Source organism: Lutjanus erythropterus, chromosome 14, assembly GCF_056507025.1.
Source record: "Lutjanus erythropterus isolate fLutEry1 chromosome 14, fLutEry1.hap2, whole genome shotgun sequence".
Taxonomy (NCBI): Eukaryota; Metazoa; Chordata; class Actinopteri; order Lutjaniformes; family Lutjanidae; genus Lutjanus; species Lutjanus erythropterus.
The window spans coordinates 36,899,732-36,921,591 of record NC_139330.1 but is presented as its reverse complement, the minus strand read 5'-3'; the positions used below and the strand labels follow the sequence as shown (position 1 = coordinate 36,921,591).

Here is a 21,860-nt window from a genome sequence, read left to right as displayed (position 1 = left end):
AAAATGACAACATAGGCAAAAACAGATAAGACAGAATTCAAAACAGGGATTAAAAGACATAACGGAGGCTCACAAAGAAAGAAGAAAAAATAAGAATAAGTAGATGAATAAATAGAAAATAAAAATAAAAATGATTCTTAGTAATATAAGATCTAAAAAAAATAGGCAGACAAACACAGATAGTAAAAATGACAGACCAGGATAGAAATGTTTTACATTAACTAAACGTTTGCCTGATGAAAAAGGTTTTCAGTTGAGTTTTAAAAGTGCCAACAGAGCTCTCATGTCTGAGGTAACTGGGCAGAGTGTTCCAGAGTCTTGGAACAGAGGAGCTAAAACAGCTTCCCCACTTGTTTTGTGGCCTACCTTAGGAACATTTAAAATACCAGTGTCGGTAGACTGGAGTGCTCTTGTTGGTTGATATGGAATTAAAAGGTCAGAAATGTATAATGGTGCTATATTGTTAAGAGCTTTGTATGTCAGTAACAGAACCTTAAAATTAATTCTAAAAGACATGTGGAGCCAGTGCAGGGAAGCTAAAACAGGAGTAATGTGCTCTCTTTTCCCTGTCCTTGTTAAAAGTCTAGCAGGAGAGTTTTGGATCAACTGAAGTTTTCCAATCAGTCTCTTTGGTAGGCCGGTAAGCAGTGCGTTGCAGTAGTCCAACCTGCTAGTGATAAAAGCATGTTCTAATGTCTCTGCATCCTGCTTTCCTAAAAAAGGCATGACTTTGGCAACATTTCTCACTGCCACTAGATGTATTTTTATATATGGGTATACATGCTATTTTTTATTTGTATCCATTTATTTTATTATTATTATTATAATTATTATTTGTTTGATTTCTTTTGGCACCTTAATCCTATTGAGATGAGAACAGACCTAAATGTGCATTTATACTTGGCAGTACACCTTGGTGGCTTTCTTTTTGGATTTTGTTTTGGGTTGAGCATATAATATTTTAAGATGTAACAATGTGCAGGGTTGATGGACATCACTGGTTTAGCTGTATATTTAGATGTATATGTGTTTTATTTTTTCTTTATGTATCTCTTTCACTCAACACATTGGTATCTCTTCCTCTTGTATGACTAATATGTATGGAACAAAATAACACTCAGAATGTCTTCAAAATAAAAGTCACTAGTTGGAACGTCAGGGGATTAGGGAAGTTGATGAATCCTATCATAATGAAACTCTCCCACCATCTCTAAGACTGACCATGGTAACACTCATCCTGAAACCAGATAAACCTCCCACAGAGTGTTCGTCATTTAGACCAATACGTTTACTTGGATCTGATATAAAAAATACTCTGTAAAGTCCTCGCAAAAAGATTAAACCGTAATATCCCACATTTAGTTCACAATGATCGGAATGGTTTTGTGCAAAAACGCCAAGGCTTTCATAATATATGAAGAGTCTTAAACATAATTCGTGAAAAATTTGACGCTAAAGATACAGCAATACTGTCGCCGGATGCCCGGCAGGCCTTTGACAGAATAGAATGGCCATACTTATTGAATGTTCTGCCTACATTTGGATTAGGAAATAACTTTCTTAAACTGATTAAGATTCTATGTACAAACCCGATAGCCACTGTCCTAACAAATGGTATGGTTTCTAAACCAATAATCTTGGAACGATCTACTCGCCAGGGATGCCACGCTTGAACTCCAAGACTATGGCTTGCACAATTCGATATGACACCGGCGTTTCTAATTTCACAAAGAGGCGAAGGCGGGGAAAGTAGCTGTGTCTGTGGCGCGTGAGGCACCAGGACTGTGTGGATGAGTCTGAGTCTGATCAGCAGAAGATCAGTGAGGGAGTGTAATAACAATGGTTATTATTGACTGCTTTGTACCAAAGAAAGCAAGACAGTGGTAGTTAGCACAGCAATAGTGTAAACATATTAACGTGCTACACCGGACAGATTTTGAAGTGCACCCTTTTTTCTGAAAACCCCGCCCTCTGCCTCCATCTGACCAATAACACCAATTTAGCCCCGCCCTCTGTATCCATTTGGCCAATAGCAGCAGACCATACTGACTTACTTTTTTTGCCGCTAAAACTAAACTCACTTCAGCTTCTGCCTGTCTGTACGTGTGGATACAAGTAACCATAAAGACGTAAGTTTGAATTCGACATTCATTGAATTTAACATTTTAATATATTACGTTTTGGTTGTAGCTAGTCTTGTTCAGTGTGTTTGCGGTTGTAGAAACCGTTAGTTAGCGTCATATGAACGAAGAAACGGTTCACTGTTCAGTTCAGTTACCGTGTTAACGTTACTTAACTTCGTCAGATAAAATATGTCCTTGAAATTGTCTCAACCAACGTTGCTATTAATATTAAACAATAAACAATGGACTGCACTCTATAGAAATAATAGTGTCACATGTTTAAAGCTCGAAACGGTGTACTGTACGTAGAACTACTAGTTTATATTAAAAAGTTCCAATTTAATGTTGATTTGCTCATTATCAAACAGACACACAGGTCTATTAACAAAGCTTACAACATCAGGAGGTTTTGTGTTAAATTCGCCGCACAGATGTTCACTGAGTAGCTCTTCAGTTAGCTGAGATCTCAGTTAGCTAGCTAGTGTTTGGTGTTAACTAGCTTCAGCCCTCCCTGTGTTTGATGGTAAGAACAATGAACCGATAACTACGAACGGTAGACCTGAAAATCTGAATCTGATAAGTTGGATGTACGCCACATTTAAGCATGGCTTGAAGCGGTGGAAAGTAACAAAGTATGTTTACTTTGAGAAACACTTTTGATTTACTTGAGTATTTCCATTGTATGCTATGTTATACGTCTAACTACTCCACTACGTATTAAAGCCAGCATTGTACATTTTATTTCACTTCATGATTCGATTACTTTATTTACTGTTTATCGTGTAGATTTATACAAAATATACGTCAACTATTAAAACATGCTGTACATCTGTTATTACAGAGTAATGTACCCAGCAGTATGTAAAATAGATGACACTAGTCAAGTCCAACTACTGTTACATTGCTAAAATAATACTCAGTTACAAGTAAAAATACTGCTGTTAGAAATATACTTAAGTAAAAGAACAAAATATTAATCACAAAAGCTTTTAACTGCCGACACCATTGCTTCTCCAAATTAGGGTTGCAGATTTTGTGCATTTTCCTCAACCAGTTATTAAGAAAGATAACAATTGATTAATCATTAATAATTTATAAGATACAAAACAAGTCTTCCTCATTTCCAATTTCTTTCTGTTTTTTGTTTGTCATTTTTAAGTCGAAGTTTCTTATTTTCCTTATTCAACAAATGGCTCTGCCAAACAAAACAAAGTCAAATGAGGGGCAAATTGCTACTAAAATGCAGATGAAAGGTTTGGATTCATAGAAAAAGTTGTTTTAGGTTGTCTTAGGTATCCTAGAGGATCCTCTTGGATGAGAGGTGAAATATCTTTAAGGACTCTACCAAGTCTAGCTGCCTAAGATGCCTTTTTTATGAATACCATGACCTGGATGACTGAGAATCTTCACAGAAATTTTGGATAGCAATTCAAACTGTACTCAGTAATCAACTATGACTTTAAAAGTAACTAAGTAGATTACATCTTGTAATGCATATTAAGTTTGGATACTGTGGAAGATGAGCAGTTTTGATTAATAATCAATGTATTGATTTTGAGAGTCTCTGTGTCTAGGTCATGAGGGAGGAAGATGACAGTAAATCTGAGTGTAAAATCGATGGGACATTGTACTCAGGAAGGCTAGTGTGCTTACACATTGTTAACATCTGGAAGGAGTGATTGAATCAACATTGTTATGGAATCAGCAACTGCTGTTTTTGTATATGAGGCAAGACCCTGTGGAAGACCTTTCAGAGGACACTGGGCTTCAGTTCTCTCCAGTTCTCTCCATGAAGTAAAGAGATTTGATTCATCACACCTACTTTGTAATTCTTCAGAAAATTAGGAACTCTCACTATTTTAGATGAAGGATTTTTACAAAGGTACACACTCTACTCATAAAAGTACAAGCACCCCAAAAAATACTTGATTACAGTAATTTGAGTATTTGTAATTAGTTACAGTTATTTCCACCCCTTGTAATATAATATACTGTATATTGTTTATGAAATTGGCCATTCTGCATAATGATGAGTGCTTATTCTACTTTTGGTATTTTAAGTATATTTTAAAGCTTTACATAAGGAATATTTCAAAAGCAGGACATTTACTTTTTACATAAGTAAAGATCTGAGTACTTCTTCCACCACTGATGGCTAGTTAGATCTAAATAATACAGACTTAAAGGAAGAAATTGGTACTGTTTATGTAAATGTCCAGTCAATGGTGATGGTTAATGTCGCCAGTTGAAGCAATAAATTTGTTATTGTGTGTTACATTGACTAAGAAAGCTGAGTTCTTCTGCTGCACATACACATGAAAGTGATGCACTAGGCCAGTGTTTCGCCATGTACCACCTCAGAAAACATTTGGCTCTCCAAGTTACCACCAGTATGACTAGGGCTGCACAATTAATCGAAAGTTTATCAAATTTGCAATATGACTTTCAGCAATTTTCAAACCACAGGAGGTGCAATATTCATGAAGGCAAAATATGTGTCAATTTTTTTTTACATGAATGAATGTGGTGAGACAGATATGTCCTGTCCTACACATCAGATTCTACAGACATCTTCAGGAAATTTCTTCATTTGGTACAGATTCCTGCAAGGAATCACACCACAATCATTTTAACACGTTTTTCAATCAAAGTAAGGTGTAAAAATGATCATTATCTCTAATATCATATCATGATTGCATTATTAGCGGCACAGTGGTGCAGTGATTAGCACTGCTGCCTCACAGCAAGAAGGTCCTGAGTTCAAATCCCTCTTTGTGGCTGGGGCAGGGCCTTTCTGTGCGGAGTTTGCATGTTCTCCACATGTTTGTGTGAGTTCTCTCCAGGTATTCTGGCTGCCTCCCACATTCCAAAGACATGCATTAGATAGGTTAATTGGTCATTCTAAATTGTCTATAGCTGTGAGTGTGAATTGTTGTCTGTCTCTATGTGTCAGCCCTGGAATGAATTGGTGACTTGTCCAGAGTGTACCCTGCCTCTCGCCTAATGTCAGCTGGGATAGGCTCCAGCAGCCCGCGACCCTTCAAGGATAAGCGGTTATGGGCAATGAATGAATTGCAATATCAGTCAGAATAATTGCAATTGGATATTTATATAGTTTATTTATTGTTCAGCCTACAGTGTCTTGTATAGTTTCGTAGAGCTACACTACTCAAGGCAGGTTTATTCATAATATGAAGATTATTTCTTGTTGACTGTGGTTATCATAGGCACACAGCTTTCACAGTGAGTCAGTAACTCACTGCCATCACAGTTTAGCTTTTAACTAATCATGGATGATGCACGTGTGCAATACTGGCATGATTGTGACTTCATAGCAGTCTGAAATTGAAATTAAAGTATTACAGACAAAACTTATTTTGAATTACATTTCACTGATCTAGTTTAATTAATTTCGCTTGACAATTTGTTGTATTTTAATCATATATTTTTAAATTTATTATTTCATTTTACATTTTTTAGAAAAATCCTCAGTGTACCACTAGAATGAGTACCATATTTTGCAAATCTAGTCAATGAAGTATTTTTATTTTATGATACGTTTAGCTACATAGAAAGTCCAAATTTATTGATTTAATTTGGTGCAAAGGATGACAGGATTCCACCAAACTCCATCTGAGAGCTGCACTCTCAAGTCAACAGTAGTTCCAAGCAGTCACTGCCATTAAGAAGAAACAAAAGATTAAATAGATCTTTGTGTGACCTGAACATGGAATCTGCAGGTTATTCTTTATGTGGTCACTGCTTTTCTACAGGTCACTGAGCAGAAAACTTCTTACCAACTTCTTCTTGATTAATTTTCAAAGGAGATATTTAGGATCCTATAAAAACGGGTACATTCACACACAAATGATGAGCTTGAAGTAGAACTGCAACTATTAATTGATTATTAAATTAATTGTTAACAATTTTGTTAATTGATTAATTGGTTTGAGTAATTTTTGAAGAAAATGAGCTTCTTAAATGTGAATATTTTCTGGTGGCTTACCTCCTCTGACTGTAAAATGGATATCTTTGGATTGTGAATAAAACGAAATATTTGAGGATATCACCTTAGACTTTGGGAAACACTGATTTATATTTTTCTAATATGAATCGACTAATTGAGGAAATAATTGACCCATTAATCAACTATGAAAATAATTGTTAGTTGCAGCCTTAATTTGAAGTATAGTTACAGAAATGCTGTTTGCAAACACTGCTTATCTAAACCAACTGCAACCAGGACAAAAATAATGCTGTTGCTGTGGCATCAACATTAGCAGAAGGTAAATCATAAACTAGACGCAAAGCCCACAAGATAAAATGAGATGAAAATTGGAACAGTTTAATAGTCAGAGAACCATTGAGCCACAGCACTGTGGTATATATTTTTTCACTCTCTCCACTGTTACTCCCTTCTATCTCTCAACTGTGTCAGACTAATAATGACATTAAATGCACACAAAGATATCACAATAGATAGAAGCTATAAAATAGCACAAACTTTGCCTGCCAGAGAGTCATACAGCTGAGAAGCAGGACAGCAAAGGCTCAGTCATTCTGAAGCCTGGATGGCCAGCCTGAAATAACAGCAATTCTACAGTTATGGATGCTCAAACTCTCCCTGCTTCCTGCCATGATCAGACCTTTTTCATGATATGTCAGTCACATTATCAGGCCATCATCAGTAAAATGTCAATGATAATATGTGTGGAGATGGAGTTCCTGTGTGCAGCTGTTTTGTGTTGTGACATGAAAATGTAAAATCTGAAGAGACAGTTTCTATTTTGGAACTTTGTCTGTCAAAGTATTTTCCACTTGTGCTGCCTGTAGTACTATTTAACTCAATTAAAGATTTAATTTATCAAGATATTATTTTAGTTCTTGGCTTGTGCAACTTTCTTCTTTTAAATGAGGCAGTTGTAGACATACTCAAAAGCTTATGTGTTATTAGCAATGAGCTATCTGAGCTTTCTGTGGGGCCAGTTGTTTTAATTCAGTAATTTACTGCTTGTTTTGCAGTCTCAGGATCAGCAGCTGAAAATGGGGATCCCTGGACTGCTGCAGTTCATCAAAGATGCAGCCGAGCCCATCAGTGTGAAAAAATACAAAGGCCAGGCTGTGGCTGTGGACACGTACTGTTGGCTGCACAAAGGAGCATTTTCATGTGCTGAGAAGCTGGCTAAAGGAGAACCAACTGATCAGTAAGTTCTTTGTATTATTCTAGCTGAATGAAACAGAAAATGTGTTTGGAAGGCTGTTAATATTTTTGAGCCATGCTTTTATTGATTTTTCTTTGCACAAACAACAGTTATTCTGCAATATATTTACACTAACTTTTTACTTAAACAGCCAAACCCCCACCCCTATCCCTGCAAACAAATCTACTTGTTATCTCTCTCTTAGCAACTCCTTTTGTGTTTAGAGTACAAAGCATATGACAGTATAAATCGATTAAAAATACACTGGTACCTAACAAAGTAAAGATATACCATACATGGTAAAAGTAACATGATTGTACCAAATTCTTCAAAATTTGCCTCCACCCCATTCTGGGGTCTATCAGTACAGTATTCTTCTTTTAATGTTCCTCCTGTTGCAGCTCTCCTTTTTTTTTTTTTTTTAATAAAGTCACCAAATAACATCTGGATTTCTTTGTAAACATCCAAGTTTTTATTATATTTTCCATAAGATTTGCAGGTGTACACATAAACTCTCTATGTCTAGCACATAACATACAGTATACCAAGGCACTGAAGAGGAGGTAAACAATACATTAATAAATTCTACTATAAATTAATACAAAATAATATATAATACAAAAGTACCTTTTACCACTCTGTTAATGAAGTCATCAATTAACATTTAATCACATTATAGTCCTACTGGACTGGATAACTAAGACAATTCAGGATACAGTTACAGCTGCACTAAGCATACCTCCATACTTCTGAATACTTGTTAGATAGACACAGCTGTCTTTGAGTATGGTTAAAGTCCTGCCCTGAATTATCATCATTATCAACAGCATACATTCTTGTTCCTGAGTTCTGCATCAGCCAGTTGTATTGGAGTAGCTTAAAATGGGTGTTGGATGTTTGTGTCTGAGCCTCCTTAAAGGCTGTGTTCCAATCATTATTTGAAATTGTCTTTTAATATTTACTTCATCAGTATGGCTTGAATGTCCAGAACTGACATTGGCATCTTAATTTGTCCAATCCTAGGTATGTATGGTACTGCATGAAGTTTGTGGATATGCTTTTGACCTTCAGAGTCAAACCAATTCTGGTGTTTGATGGACGCAATCTGCCCTCAAAAAAAGAGGTGGAAAGGGCTCGCAGAGAGTGAGTATTTATTTACCTTGAATGTGTATGATTGTAAATCCTGGACAGCCTACTAACCTCCTGGAATACTTTAACATTAAAATAAATATACACTGAAATGTTGTTTGTGGATTTGACAAGTTTGTCATTCAGACATTTTCCATCCAAAGGCCATCAGTCAGCACCTCTATCCACTGTTACCATGTTGCAAAGTCCTTTGCAAAACTAAACCACCTTCCACTACTTTGCCTCATAAAATCCATGGCTGTGACCAGATAGCTTGAGCTAAACGCTAATTATCTACTTTGAACTTGCCAAGAAGTTTTCTGCTCAAGATAAGGAGCATTTTTCACCCAGTACGTCTATGATGTATGTTTAAAGCACAAAAACTGTTCCTCATGTTGGTCCCCTCAGAAACTGTCAGTATTCTGTAGTGATGGAAAGAGCACTGACCATGTGTACTCAAGTACATGCAGTAACAGAAAAAATTATAAAGTATTCATCTCAAAAACTACTCAGAGCATTAGTTACTTTTAACTGTTGATTTGTAAGGCGTTGTCAGTTGGGGTTTCTGTTTCTCCAAATCTTCAGTCTAAATTACCTTCAACTCCTTTGGTTAATCAAAGAATTTCTAAGATACAAAACACTTTTTTCCTCATTTTCAATGTTGTCTTGGGTTTTTTGTCACTTTTTTCTCATTTTAAGTTTAATAAGTTTCTTCACTTCACCAGACAGACCAAGACTATTGATAAAATATCCAATACATTTTTATTTGGTTAATTTCTTAACTGTCTAATCAGTCAATGATTCATGATTAATTATTGACATCCTTACTCCAAACCTGATCTGCTGCAGTGTTTTGTTTTGTTTTTGGGTTGTACATTGGCCAGTTTGTGATCAGATCACCTGATTGGCACTAAAATGCAGACGAAAGGTTTGGATATTAATCCAAATTCTACGCAACTATGACTTTAAAAGTAACTAAGTAGATTATATAGTGTGATAAATACTTAAGCAAAAGTAAAACTACAGACTTGAAAATCTACTCATGAAAGTACAAGTACAGTAATTTGAGTATTTGTAGACAGTTACTTCCACTACTGATACTCTGGTTTGCTTTCTACCCTTGTGTAGGTGTCCAAGCAAAAGGAAATAAAGGATAGTACAGTCATAGCATTCGTTCTCTGTATGTATGTATGTACATTATTATATGTATGTTCATGTTTTGCAAAGGTTTTAACCTGAACCAGGCCAGACATCAGGAGACCTGTGAAAGACCTCACAAGAATAACAAATTTAACCCAAAAGATGATCTTTGTCTTTCTCTGTCCTTATTTGCTCCTAAACCTTATCAGATTTTAACCACATAGTTGTCATATTATAAAACATAATTAGTTTGTACAACATGCACAATGATGAAACAAGGTGTACAAAACTCTTGAGACCTTCGTAAATCTAGGGTTCCCATCTAGACACAACCTCTTACAACAATAATAGCAACCATGTCAAATTGATACATCCATCAACACTCAGTTAAAATGACAGTTATTACACATGTATATAAACAAAGATACTATATACACAATATGTCCATGAAATCTAGACTATTTTCATCTTCTTTATCTTGATTATATTTGTACTACACTTCATCTCTGCTGCTACTTTTTGTGCTGCCGTGTCAATCTGAATTCCCCCTATGTGGTTAAGGTTAAGTAAATGGGTTACATCTCATCTCATCTCATCTCATCTCATCTCATCTCATCTCATCTCATCTCATCAACAGCTGTTTAAAAATTAACACATATATAGGCTATATATTTTATATCAACTGATGTGCAAACTCCAGTTATTGGAAACAGTATCAGGAATGAAAAAATAGCACTGGAACATCTTTGGTTGGGGTATCTTTAACAATGACAGTGTTTTAATTATTTCACTGATGCACTGCGCCAAACACAATAATGCAGTGTTTTTCATACCTGCTAACAGACACGCTCAGACAAAGCTCGCTCTATCTGAAGGACTGCATTCCAGAACAGTAACAGTGCAACATTGTTTGTGTGGGCCGGTGCAGAGAGGAATGTACAGACATGTGAGACCCCCACCCCACCCCCACCCAAAAAAACCCAAAAAAACCCTTATCATCGAGAACTAAAGGATGTCCTAAACCGGACAAAACTGTTATCCTTAACTAGGCACCTGAGCTGTGTATGTGACTGTCTGACTTTTTTCTGCCACGGCATCATCACTGTCTCCAACTGAGACACCTTCAACAAAAAATCCTTTACAAAGACAATGAGTTGTCTTTTTGTAGGATGTGATTTATATTCATTCTTACTGTCTGACCTTCTTCTATTTTCATTCTATCCCTATTCTATCAGGCGCAGAGAAGCCAACCTTCAAAAAGGGCGACAGCTGCTACGTGAAGGCAAAGTGTCTGAGGCCAGAGACTGTTTCACCCGCTGTGTGAACATCACTCCAGCTATGGCTCATAATCTTATTAAGGTGAATACTTCTTAACTCTACAACTGCCCCCTAAAAGTCAGTGACTGGAGTCATCAGTCATGAAGACCCCAAGTTGACTGGCATTTTGTTGGTCGAATCACTGCAGTCTGAGCATTAGTATGAGGTCATTTGAACCCTACAGATGAAGGCGGTGCTCTCTTTTTTTTCTTTGTTCCGTTTTTTCCTTCTTTGTGGTTCCATCCTGCTCTGTTGCATGTTGGTGAAGTTCTGTTGTAAATGTTTTGTTGTGTTTTTTTAAAACCAGGCTGCTAGGGTGAGGGGAGTGGACTGTGTTGTGGCTCCATATGAAGCTGATGCTCAGTTAGCTTACCTCACTAAGTCTGGTTTGGCCCAGGCTGTCATCACAGAAGACTCTGACCTGCTGGCATTCGGCTGCAAAAAGGTATGTGTAGATGTATGTACCAGATCCAGGGGCTGCATTTCCAGCTGCATACAGGATGTAAATGCATAGAAGAAACCTGATGGCTCTATGGAGAAGGGTCAAGCCAGATCAAGTTTTTCATGCTGGTGACTGTGTACACTAGTAGTACTGTAACAAAAGGGAAGTTGGCTAACCTGCGTGAGAGAGTAACAACAGACAAGGGCTCAGTCAGTACTAAAAAAACACAATTGAATGCTTCATTGTTAGTCATGTTTGCATCAAACCCAATGTTAGACAAAAGGAAATATTGTCTGAAAGAAATGACTGCTCATATGCTGTCTTTCACAATCATGCAGGTGATCCTCAAAATGGACAAGCAAGGAAATGGTCTGGAGATTGACCAAAATAACCTGGGCCGCTGTCGCTCTCTGGGGAACGTCTTCACAGAGGAAAAGTTTCGCTACATGTGCATCCTCTCCGGTTGTGATTATCTGCCCTCTCTGCATGGCATCGGCTTGGGAAAGGCCTGCAAGCTGCTGCGACTGGCCAAAGACCCCGATGTCCTCAAGGTGAGAGCATATGATGAGACAGTCAGGTTGGATTATTCATTTAACTGTTATTTGAGGTTAGGATTCCAAAAGGGCCTCACCTAAGAATGATATACCAAAAAAACAAAATCAAAAATCTATACTACTGTATATTAAAGATAAAAGATTAAAGACACTGAAAACAACTCTGCCCGATGGTGAGTGGAATCAGATCGACTGATCTGTTGGCAGGAATATGTTCAGACGATGAATATATGGTATTTTACAATTACATCAACCATATTGAAGTATACACAGAGTCATTTGAAATATATATTTTTACATGCAAAAAATACACAAGAAGTGGTCAGATTTTACACACAATAAAACAGATGTTCATCACAATATCAGGAGTGTATCTAGAAAAACAGTGTACAGCGTAAAGCTAACAAATAAAGAATTACATCTTTGACTGAGGAAAACGTGGAACCTCCCAAGGCAAATGACTGAAAACAGGAGAGGACTTTAGTTTGGAATAGGTAGCATATAAAATCAACAAGAATGAGGAGATGTTGGAAAGAAGATCGGCATTCTTTAAATCGGGTTAAGACAGTTGACAGACTATATATTATAAAAATGTGAAGGAAATATTATATTTAAAGAAAATGTCTTTGGGGTGTCCCTGTAGCTCAGTTGGTAGACCATGTGCCCCATGTACTGAGGCTACTGGTCCTGGCATTGACTGCCAGTTGGACTCCTGCCAGCAGCCCATTTGCTTTGTATCATTCTCTCTCTCTTTTTTTTTTTTCCTGTCATATCTTGCAGAATAAAGGCAAAAGCCCAAAATATAATCTTTAAAAAAAGATGTCCTCAATTAAATTATAATAGAATACTGTAGTAGCAGTAGTAGGCCTGTTTCTATAATGAAATATAAAAACCTTACCTTTCTTTTTTTTAAAAAAACAAAACAAAACTTTTCCTAATTTTTCTTGTCATTTTTCCTCTTAATTATGTCAATGTTTAAACATGGAGGCACATGACTGTGTACATATGTGCTGTATGTATATGTGGACATTCACATTGTCCACAGTACAAGCTTCACTGGTCATGCTTTATTCTGTTGTGTTTTGTTTATGAGTGAAGAATAGAGATGAAACACTGAAACTTGTATATCATGAGTATAGTAATCATAATGATCCTGTTATCATTTTCACGGTTTTATTTAAATGTGTTGAAAATGTTACTGATACACACACTGAAATAATTTCACCAAGTTTTATAATAAAAACCTTTCAGTGATTTGAAATGACATCATGTCCTTTGTGATGTCACTGACACAAAAACAAACCCATGTTGCCACCGTGCATGTGTCTGGGAGACTGTTAACTTTTGTTGATGCTGGACAGTATTTGATGTGTGTTTTTCAAAGCAGTGTAATTAAACACAGTTATAATGATAACTAAAATTTGAAACAGTGAAGGTTAGTGAAGTGAGGGATAACAAAAGCAAAAATGACACATTTGACTTTAAACAATCAGAAATGTATCAACGGGGCAGCTGTTTAGCTCAGTTGGTAGAGCATCTGCCTCATGTATGGAGGCTGTGAGTCCTCTGCAGCGGCCACTGGTTTGACTCCCGCCTGTGGCCCTTTGATGCGTGTCATCCCCTCTGTCTTCACCCCCTTTCCTGTCTACTCTTCAGCTGTACTATCTAAAGGCAAGAAAAGCCCAAAAATATAACTTAAAAAAAAACGAAATGTATCAACGATATGTATTGACCCTAAGTATTAAAAAAAAAAAGAGTTGTACAATGTAAAGGCTCTAATTTAGAAAATACATCCAAACAAACAGATATACTGTATGTTGTTAACATACAAAATATGAATGGGTGTAAAGCACATTTAAAATCAAGAGTTTTGAATAACAGTAAAAATTTGTTCACATAATTTCTGGAATGTTTTGATAAAATGTTCAGTAGTCAGTCAGTCAGTGCACTAACTCGTCACTAATATAAAACTGATGGTGTTCAGTACAAGCTTGCAGCGGAGTTCGAGTATCAGCTCTCATTGTCCTTGCAGGTGATCAGAAAGATGGGCCAGTACCTGAAGATGAATCTGGTCATCCCTGACCAGTACATCGAGGGATTCATCAGAGCCAACAACACCTTCCTCTACCAGCTGGTGTTTGATCCTGTCAGGAGGATGGTTGCACCCCTCAACCCATACCCAGAGCACTTGGACCCCACCACCCTCAGCTACGCTGGCCTGTATCCTCCTGTCCTGAGTCCCACTGGACGAGGTGTCACCTCTGTGAATGATGGAACTGATTTAGTGTCAGCCTTGGTTACATTTGATTTAGAATGAGAAGTTCTACCCTCCTCTCCATCACTTGCATTGTATTTAATCCTTGATGACGTTGAATTCAGTAATGTGGGGGATGATAAGGGCTTGCAATTGGCTCTGGGAAACCTTGATATCAACACCATGGAGAGGATAGACGACTTCAACCCAGACAAACCCTCTCCACAGGTATCAGATCATCACTGGAGGGATTTTTGATGATTCAAATTAAGTACATGATCGCATTTCATTTAGAACTTTGCAAATGTCTTTGCAGCTCTCTAAAGCCCGCAGTCACAGCTGGAATGACTCACCAGCTCTCACCGGGCCCAGTATCTGGAGCAGAGGCTTCAAGCCAGCATGTGCTGCCGCGCCCCAGTCAGCTGCCTCCCCAGACAGGCCTCCCTCCACTAGAGGGAAGGAGAGAGTCGTCAGCCTGGACGGTCTGAGGCTACCCTGCAGAGAGCTCCAGGTGAAGAGACCACGGGAAGGTGAGCTGTTAACATGCATGCCTTCTAATGTAAATACACCAGTTTTACCACTACAGTGCAAACATCTGATTGGTTGATGACAGCTGATGATCTTGACGAGTTAGGCAGAGAAACAATTGACTGACAATGTGCTCATTTGTCCTGAGATGTAGAGAACTTCTTTTTTCTTTTTTTAAGAATTTGTCCCAGTTACTCATCTGTACTTGATAAGACTGTCTTTCCACTCCCTTTATTAGATTGATTCAAGTGCAAAGAAATGTTCCTTTTTTAACCAAACATGAACTGCAGTTAATTTTTGGTATGACTGAATAAAATACAGTGAAATAGAATTTATTTTTTTTTATTTTTTTTTTTACAGGACCTGTACACATAGACACTCTACTTACCATTGTTATTGACTAAAACATTGGAAAAGCACATTTGTGTGTGTTTTGGTAACTGTTGCTTTTCTTCTCAATGTATTTTTGTTTATTTACATTGATTTGTCCATCGGAGGTTGCATAAGAAGTCTTTCAAGTTTGCAGGGATAAAACAAAGTAAAGTATGAAACATGAAAAATGTGTGGAAGCCAATTCTTTTTAGGTGTTTTTGTGATTTTTAGTTAGTTGTAATTTCAGTCGAGGTATTTTTCTTTTGATTCAGAGACTGCCTCTGACCTGCCTGTGCATTTTCATGTGAAGGTAGAACCTCATTAAGACAATGCACAGTTAATTTTCAATGAAACCTCTACAATGGAAGAAAATCTTGTCCTGAAGTTCAGCAACTTGGGCCTTTATCAGAGAATATGAAAATATGTAGTTTGCAGATTATTGTCCTTGATGGGGAAGATTTGATCGAAGAAAGAAAGACTTATAGATGGATTGTTAGATGGAGTTTTAATTTGTGCTGAAAAGAATTGATGTAAATTTAGCTCATTATGGGTTCACCCAGCTAAGGTTTTTTTTATCAACACTGTCATCTTTTGTGGAGGAAATGAAATGATCCTCAGGTGCTGTCATTGGTCCTTTTAGGGACACTGAATCACTGTGGCAATAAAACACGTGTGTGTTCTAATCACCTAGAAGTTCCGTGTGAGGTGAACTGCCCAGTCTTCAGCCATACTGAGTAAGATTACAAACTGATGAAAGCCAAAAATGCTCAGTTCAAAGGGAACTGTGCAGGGAAGAAGTGAACAACAGGTTTTCACTTTTCAAAAAGTTGTTTCAGTCAAATTTAGTAAAATTTTCATATTTGCATTTGGAACACAGTTTATGTGTAGGAGAAGTAGAATGGAAATAATAGAATCCAAAAATCAAAAGCAGCCTGGAGCAGCCAGTGATGACAGATCTGGAGGGGACTTGTCTTTTGTCTCCCACAGACTCCAGTATATCAGACCAGGACGTGTTGCAGCAGTACTCAGCCTCCAGTCAGAAGCGACCCAGGTCGGATCAGCAGCCGGACAAGCCGACGTTAACTAGACAGCACCGACCACACAACCGCTTTGCCACCCTGCTGCAGAGGAGGAACCAGGAAGCTGAGGAGGACGGCCAGGCCACACGCAGCAGGTGAGGTCACACAGATTCAGCCTCATCTAATGATCGTCTTCTTATTGCACACATTACTGACAGATTTATTGAAGAAAAGTTGTGTCTCATGTGGACTTAAGCTTCCAAAAAACTTCCACATAACACATTGTCTCTTCTCTTTCCTCTCTCCTCTGCTCTGACTTTCCTCTTGCCTTATTTCCACTCTCTCCTCATCTGTCCCTCCCTGTCTCTTGTGGCCAGTGCTGAAGTGCTTAAAACCTGCACTCTTTCAAATGGCCAATGGGGGCGACTCCACTGGTTTTAAACAGAATCAGATTGTACAGTATGTAAGCTTATGGTGAAATGAGCCTACTTCTCACTTGCTTTATGAGCTCAGTAAACAGTTTCCTAATGAGTTTAAGGTCTCAGTGTGATGCTTATTTTGTGAATTATGGTCCCAGGGAAGGTATGCTTTAGGATACCATCTGATTGACAGGTTGTTCTCAGTAAGTCTGTCCAGTGTAACACACAGGGCTCATGAAACTCAGATCAAACTTGACAGTGTTGATCAAATATGGATCAATATTCTGTTACTACATGGCCTGTTTGTTGTTTCCAGAAACATATTTTAGAGGCTGTTTAGTTGTAATATGAGAAACTTTTTGACCAGGCAGGCCACCGTTATTTCCTGCTGAATAGACAAGCTGAAACGGCTGGTCACAAACAAATGATAACATCTGGGGTTGCGTGGACGATTAGAGCAATTGTGCTGGGCAAGAAGAACTGCCGTCTAATGGGACTGCAGCCCCGACTAGTGGTGGGCGGCTGCGTAATACCTTAGAGGCATCAGTTGACTGTCATTGTGCATGAATAAAATATTGATAAATAAATAGTTTAACCGACTAGTATTTCTGGTGCCGACTAGTGAGGATGGCAACGTTTAATCTTATAGTGGACTAACACATACACACATCCCTTCTTATAACCTGGTTGGGTGCAGGTTATATTCAGAGTTTCCTGATGATGTTCTTTGAGCGATATAGATTGTCAAATGAGAGAAGAAGTCCTGCTGCACTGCTGGTACTGCAACTCAGAACACTGATTAGAGAATTGATCAGTCTATTTATCACTAAAAATATTCAATCAGTAAAATTCATTACACTTTGATATGGAAAAAAACTAAAATGATTTCCACATGTTCTTTACTGACAGTGTCAGACTGAGTGTCATTTTTAAATACTGCTAATTGTTTAATGTGCAGTTGTCAGGTTAGAAATTAATGTCAGACAGCATATTAAGTAAATAAGTAATTTTCTGCCAGCATTCTTCATTGCCTTATTTACAGCAACAGTGTTGTTTTTTTTTGCTGTAATACATTTTGTTATCCTTCGCATCTCTCCAGTATAACAACATGTAATGGTGAAGTGGGTGGTTTGCGATCGCTCCACTTTGACTGGAAGAAGAGTCAAATGACACACCAAACGCCCCTTTCTATGTGAATGTGCACAGAGATTGGAGAAAAAGGCCTGAGTTATCAGAGCAAGTTGATAATCAGCATCATGATACCTGTTATCTCTCACTGGGGTTTTAGATTTTGTCGAGTTTGGTTCCATCACACCTGTGCAGAGACCAAGACCTGTGGCTGTAACTTATTTAGCAAATCACTGCATGTTATGAATAACGACTAACGGATGGGACAATAGCCAACAGCACACTGCCTACTTGAGTGTGACTCTGACCTGCTGTGTTTTGTATGTGTGGAATATTCACACAGACACCGCTGTATCTGCCAGCCCCACTGTACAGCTTTCTACAATGAGTTTGCAGAAATTTTGTCAAGAGTAAAAAAGAATGAACTGAAAGCACCAGGATTATTGTTTTCCCTTATTCAACTTTTACATGTGTGCGACATATAGTTCTATAACTGTGAGATCACTGTCACACACTTTTTAATCTGACAAAGCAAATGGAGGTTACAAGCATAGCAGTTTGAACAGCTTTTGACATATTCACATATTAAACAGGGAAAATACCTTCACTGAAGTGCACGTGTCACAAAATGACTTTAATAATTATACGTGATACATGTCTTTTCATGTCAAATATACAATTGCCTCCTGAGCTGACTTCATAATCAGCAGATTTATTTGTAGTTTAGCTTTTGAAATTATGCTAAAATCACATCTACTATCATAAAATGTGGTTGGTTGGTTTGCTTTCACACCACAAACGAATCACACCAGTGTCCAGTTGTTTGGTCTGCACTAGGGTGTGGTTCACACCTTTCATAACAGCCCAACCAAACCACACTAAATGAATAAATGGACCACAGTCCATTTTAAGTGGAGCAGACGAGGCAGGTGTGACAATGCCATTAATGTAAAGCTAATCTAACCACATCCTGACTCCAGCAATAAGCATATTCCTTTGATCATAGTTGTGATTACTTTTTGCCAAAATAATAATTGTGATCGTTTCCACTCTAATCATGCAGCCCAGCGTGCAGTAAGATTAACATCATACATTATCCAGATGTTGTTGTGTGTATTCCCACATGTAGATTCTTCAGCAGCTCCTTGTCAGTATCCAGTCTGAGCACTCAGGACGATTTACCTCAGCATGTGAGTCCCACTCAAAACAACCCTCCCAGCACACACACCAATGACAGCGATGGTCCTGATGTTCCGTCTCTGGACACCCCCAGCCCACCTCCATCACCAAGCACCACATCTCCCAGTTCAGCCAGTCAGGGCTCCAGGCTGTTCCACTGGTCAGGCAGCTCCCCCTTGACTGAACGAAGGAGACTGTCTCAGTCCATGTCAGGCCTGTCTGCCCTGCAGCAGTTTCACTATAAGAAGGAGACAACTTCTTCTTCCACAAAGACCCACAGACCTCCTGCAGATTCGTCATCCCTGTGTCCGTCCTTCACTGACAGAAACCCAGAGAACAAGGATGACCCCCCAGACTCCCCTCCGTCTCAGGACAGTGCATACTTCTCCCAGTCCCAGCCTGACTTCACTTCCTGCCACCAAGAGGAAGTCCCCACCTCCAGCTGCCCCCACTCCTGCCAGGAGGCGGCTGCATTTGTATGTACCCATAAATCTCCACTGCCTTTATTAATGTCTGTACATCCACTGTGGTTGGATCATTATCAGAGTTTCATGGTTCAGAAGTGGGTGTGCAAAGAGCATGCTAGCATGGCTCAGTGTTCTTACGTGTGTCTTTCATGTGTTTCCTCAGGAAATGAATTCAAGCAAAGACTCAGAGCCTGAGCAGAGTCCCACACACTCAACAGAAGCAGAAAAGAAACCTGGCACCCTGAGATCAAAGGTGGGCTTGTGCCTGAATAACATCCAACACTGACCATTTTTGTTTCAATCTTAGAGCATTTAAAAGAAGAACTAAAGGGTTGTATTCCCAGTGTTTCTACCATTAGACAAACAAGAGTTGTGACAGCCTAAAAAAGCCCATACAAATTTCATTAGCATGCATTAGTGTTCCTCGAAAGCATGAGATATGTGCTAGTAATGAGGTTTTTCCACTCTGACAAGCCAACTAACTATAAAATATTACCAGCAAAGCATGCCATTCATTACACTGTAAAAGAGAGGAATTGATATATGAGTTCAGGAAGAGTTTCCACAGCTTTAACTGCCATATTACTAAGGATCAGTCATATCACCATTAAACACTATTCTTACACAGGACTGTAAAGTCTGGAAACCAGTCAGCTCTAATTTCTTATAATACAGTATTTTAGCAGAGGGGAACCCCAAGGGCCTCCTAGGCCACTGTATTAGCTACAGTAGATGGAGGGCAGCACGCCCCCAGTTTGGAGCAGCAAAAATATAAAAAGTAGTAAATAAATAAATGGAAAAAAAAAGTTAACTATTCTTAATTTGGTATATGCAGTTTCCTATCTCCTTTTTTATCTGTAGTGTATTACTAAGAATCATGCTTGAAAATACCTGATAAAAGTGACATACAACTTTCTGACCCCTATTTCCTGTTTGTACTTTTATCAGAAACTCCTTGTTTGGAATGAGCTCCATTTGTTTGTGTTTTTGTGTGACTTCAGAGTTTTAAAAAGCTAGTTTGGACTCACAAACGTGACACATACCTGCGCTGTGGACATCAACCATTATGCATGAGAGATATTTTATGATCTTTTGTGTCTGGCTTTAGTGCAGGTGTCTAGATACAGTTGGTGAGCACAAGATTTCATAGAGGATGTACAGGCACAAATGTACCAAACCTGACAAATGTCAGTGGTAATGTTGGAAAGCTGCTGCAGCTCTTTACTCTGTGCCAGTCTGTACTTAACACAGACGGGATTGGTATAAATCTCTCATCTTTCTTATGCAATTCAGTTTAAAAATAATTACTACCAAGACAATTTAATAGTATCTCCTGTTCATGGTCTTTGTCATTCCAGGTTGCAGGTTTGTCAAAACCAAAGCCCAGCAGCCAGGGTCAAGCAGCAAAGGTGCGAACGTTGGGCCCAGCCAGGGCCAGCGGACTGAGGAAAAAGTCTGTGGGATCTGGGAAGAAAACCTCCATAAATAATGAGAACAATCCTGGTGTCCAGGCCACCATCAGTAGCCTCTGGAAGAACTTCAGCCTCAAAAAGTACCCTGCACTCTCTGCTCCCCACTCATGAGCACTCTTCTAGTCTCTAATGGAACAGCTCTAAAACCAGCCCTCTTGTGTTTTTCAGGGATACTGAGAAGATGACTCCAGTCAAAGACCAGCTGCGGGCCAGCTCCTCTCAGACAGACATAAACTTAATCTCCAGCTTCTGATAGATGCTCTGAATGTTTCACACAGTGCTGCACACACACTGTGTGGGAGTGAAGCTTTTAAATATACCATGTATGTTAATGATTTCTCATTGTCCTGTATTTCTTATTGTAGAGTTTTAATAAAGCAACTGTCCTCTGATCTAAGTGTGTCTTGTGTTTTTTTTCAAGTTGTGGTTGCATCACATCTTGCTATTGTCTGTTGCTTCAACACAGCAGTCAAAGAATGTGTCACCTAGCTGTAAAAATGCACAATGCATACTTGGTTGTTTACTGAAAAAGTGCTACCCGCATGCAAGCTGAGGAATGTGGCAACTGCTGGCATCAGAACAGTGTCGAGTGCGGAAAAGCAAGCTTTCAGTGTGTTTTACTGTACAGAACAGAACTAGTTCTCACTCCATTAATGTCAGCTGGAGTGTGTGCTCTTACGTGTATCTGTAGTTTTGTTGGTTTTGTAGTTTTATAGTTTTGATGGATGGAAATCTCTCAAATCTGTTTTTGTAATCCTGCTGTCAGTTTGAGTTTTGTGTATCAGAATTAAATTATGTTTTGTCTCTAATCCTGTCAGCTCGATCTTTTATCTGGTGAGCCATAATTTGTATTGTTCATGTTTTACCCTTCCACTGAACTGTTTAATTATACATTTTGTAAGTTTCATTTCCCAACATGATTTTTAACAATTTATTCTTGGCAGCCCACTGTTGAGAATAAAAATACTGGAATACCCATGTATATGTTTTTTATGTTGAATGTAAAGTCCCTGCAGGCTGACAAACCCCCACAAATTTACCCTCCAAAAATGGTGCCTGTGGCCCTTCTTGGAGATGTTCCCATCCTGAGGTGATGTACTGCTAAATGTAAATGTGA

At 38.4% G+C, this 21,860-nt stretch overlaps 1 protein-coding gene across 2 annotated transcripts; it reads left to right on the top strand.

Moving 5' to 3' along the window:
* The first annotated feature begins 1,978 nt into the window (after positions 1-1,978).
* exo1 (exonuclease 1) lies at positions 1,979-21,135 on the top strand. 2 transcript variants are annotated; one of them, XM_084736282.1, is made up of 14 exons: positions 1,979-2,129; positions 7,146-7,327; positions 8,348-8,467; positions 10,828-10,951; positions 11,217-11,354; positions 11,690-11,902; positions 13,938-14,125; positions 14,285-14,387; positions 14,476-14,689; positions 16,047-16,233; positions 19,130-19,280; positions 19,435-19,524; positions 20,630-20,823; positions 20,912-21,135. In XM_084736282.1, the coding sequence occupies exons 2-14, from the start codon at positions 7,167-7,169 to the stop codon at positions 20,994-20,996; spliced, it is 1,968 nt and encodes a 655-aa protein (XP_084592408.1). In that variant the 5' UTR covers positions 1,979-2,129; positions 7,146-7,166; the 3' UTR covers positions 20,997-21,135. The 2 variants fall into 2 exon arrangements, with proteins under 2 accessions (XP_084592408.1, XP_084592407.1); XM_084736281.1 differs by having other exon boundaries at positions 1,981-2,129; positions 18,755-19,280.
* Positions 21,136-21,860: the final 725 nt, after the last annotated feature.

Bases quoted from the DNA above. Each gene is read 5' to 3' on its own strand.
- exo1 (XM_084736281.1), top strand. From the start codon at position 7,167: ATGGGGATCCCTGGACTGCTGCAGTTCATCAAAGATGCAGCCGAGCCC. The intron at 19,281-19,434 runs GTATGTACCCAT...GTGTTTCCTCAG, and splicing joins GCCAGGAGGCGGCTGCATTT to GAAATGAATTCAAGCAAAGA. The intron at 19,525-20,629 runs GTGGGCTTGTGC...TTGTCATTCCAG, and splicing joins CTGGCACCCTGAGATCAAAG to GTTGCAGGTTTGTCAAAACC.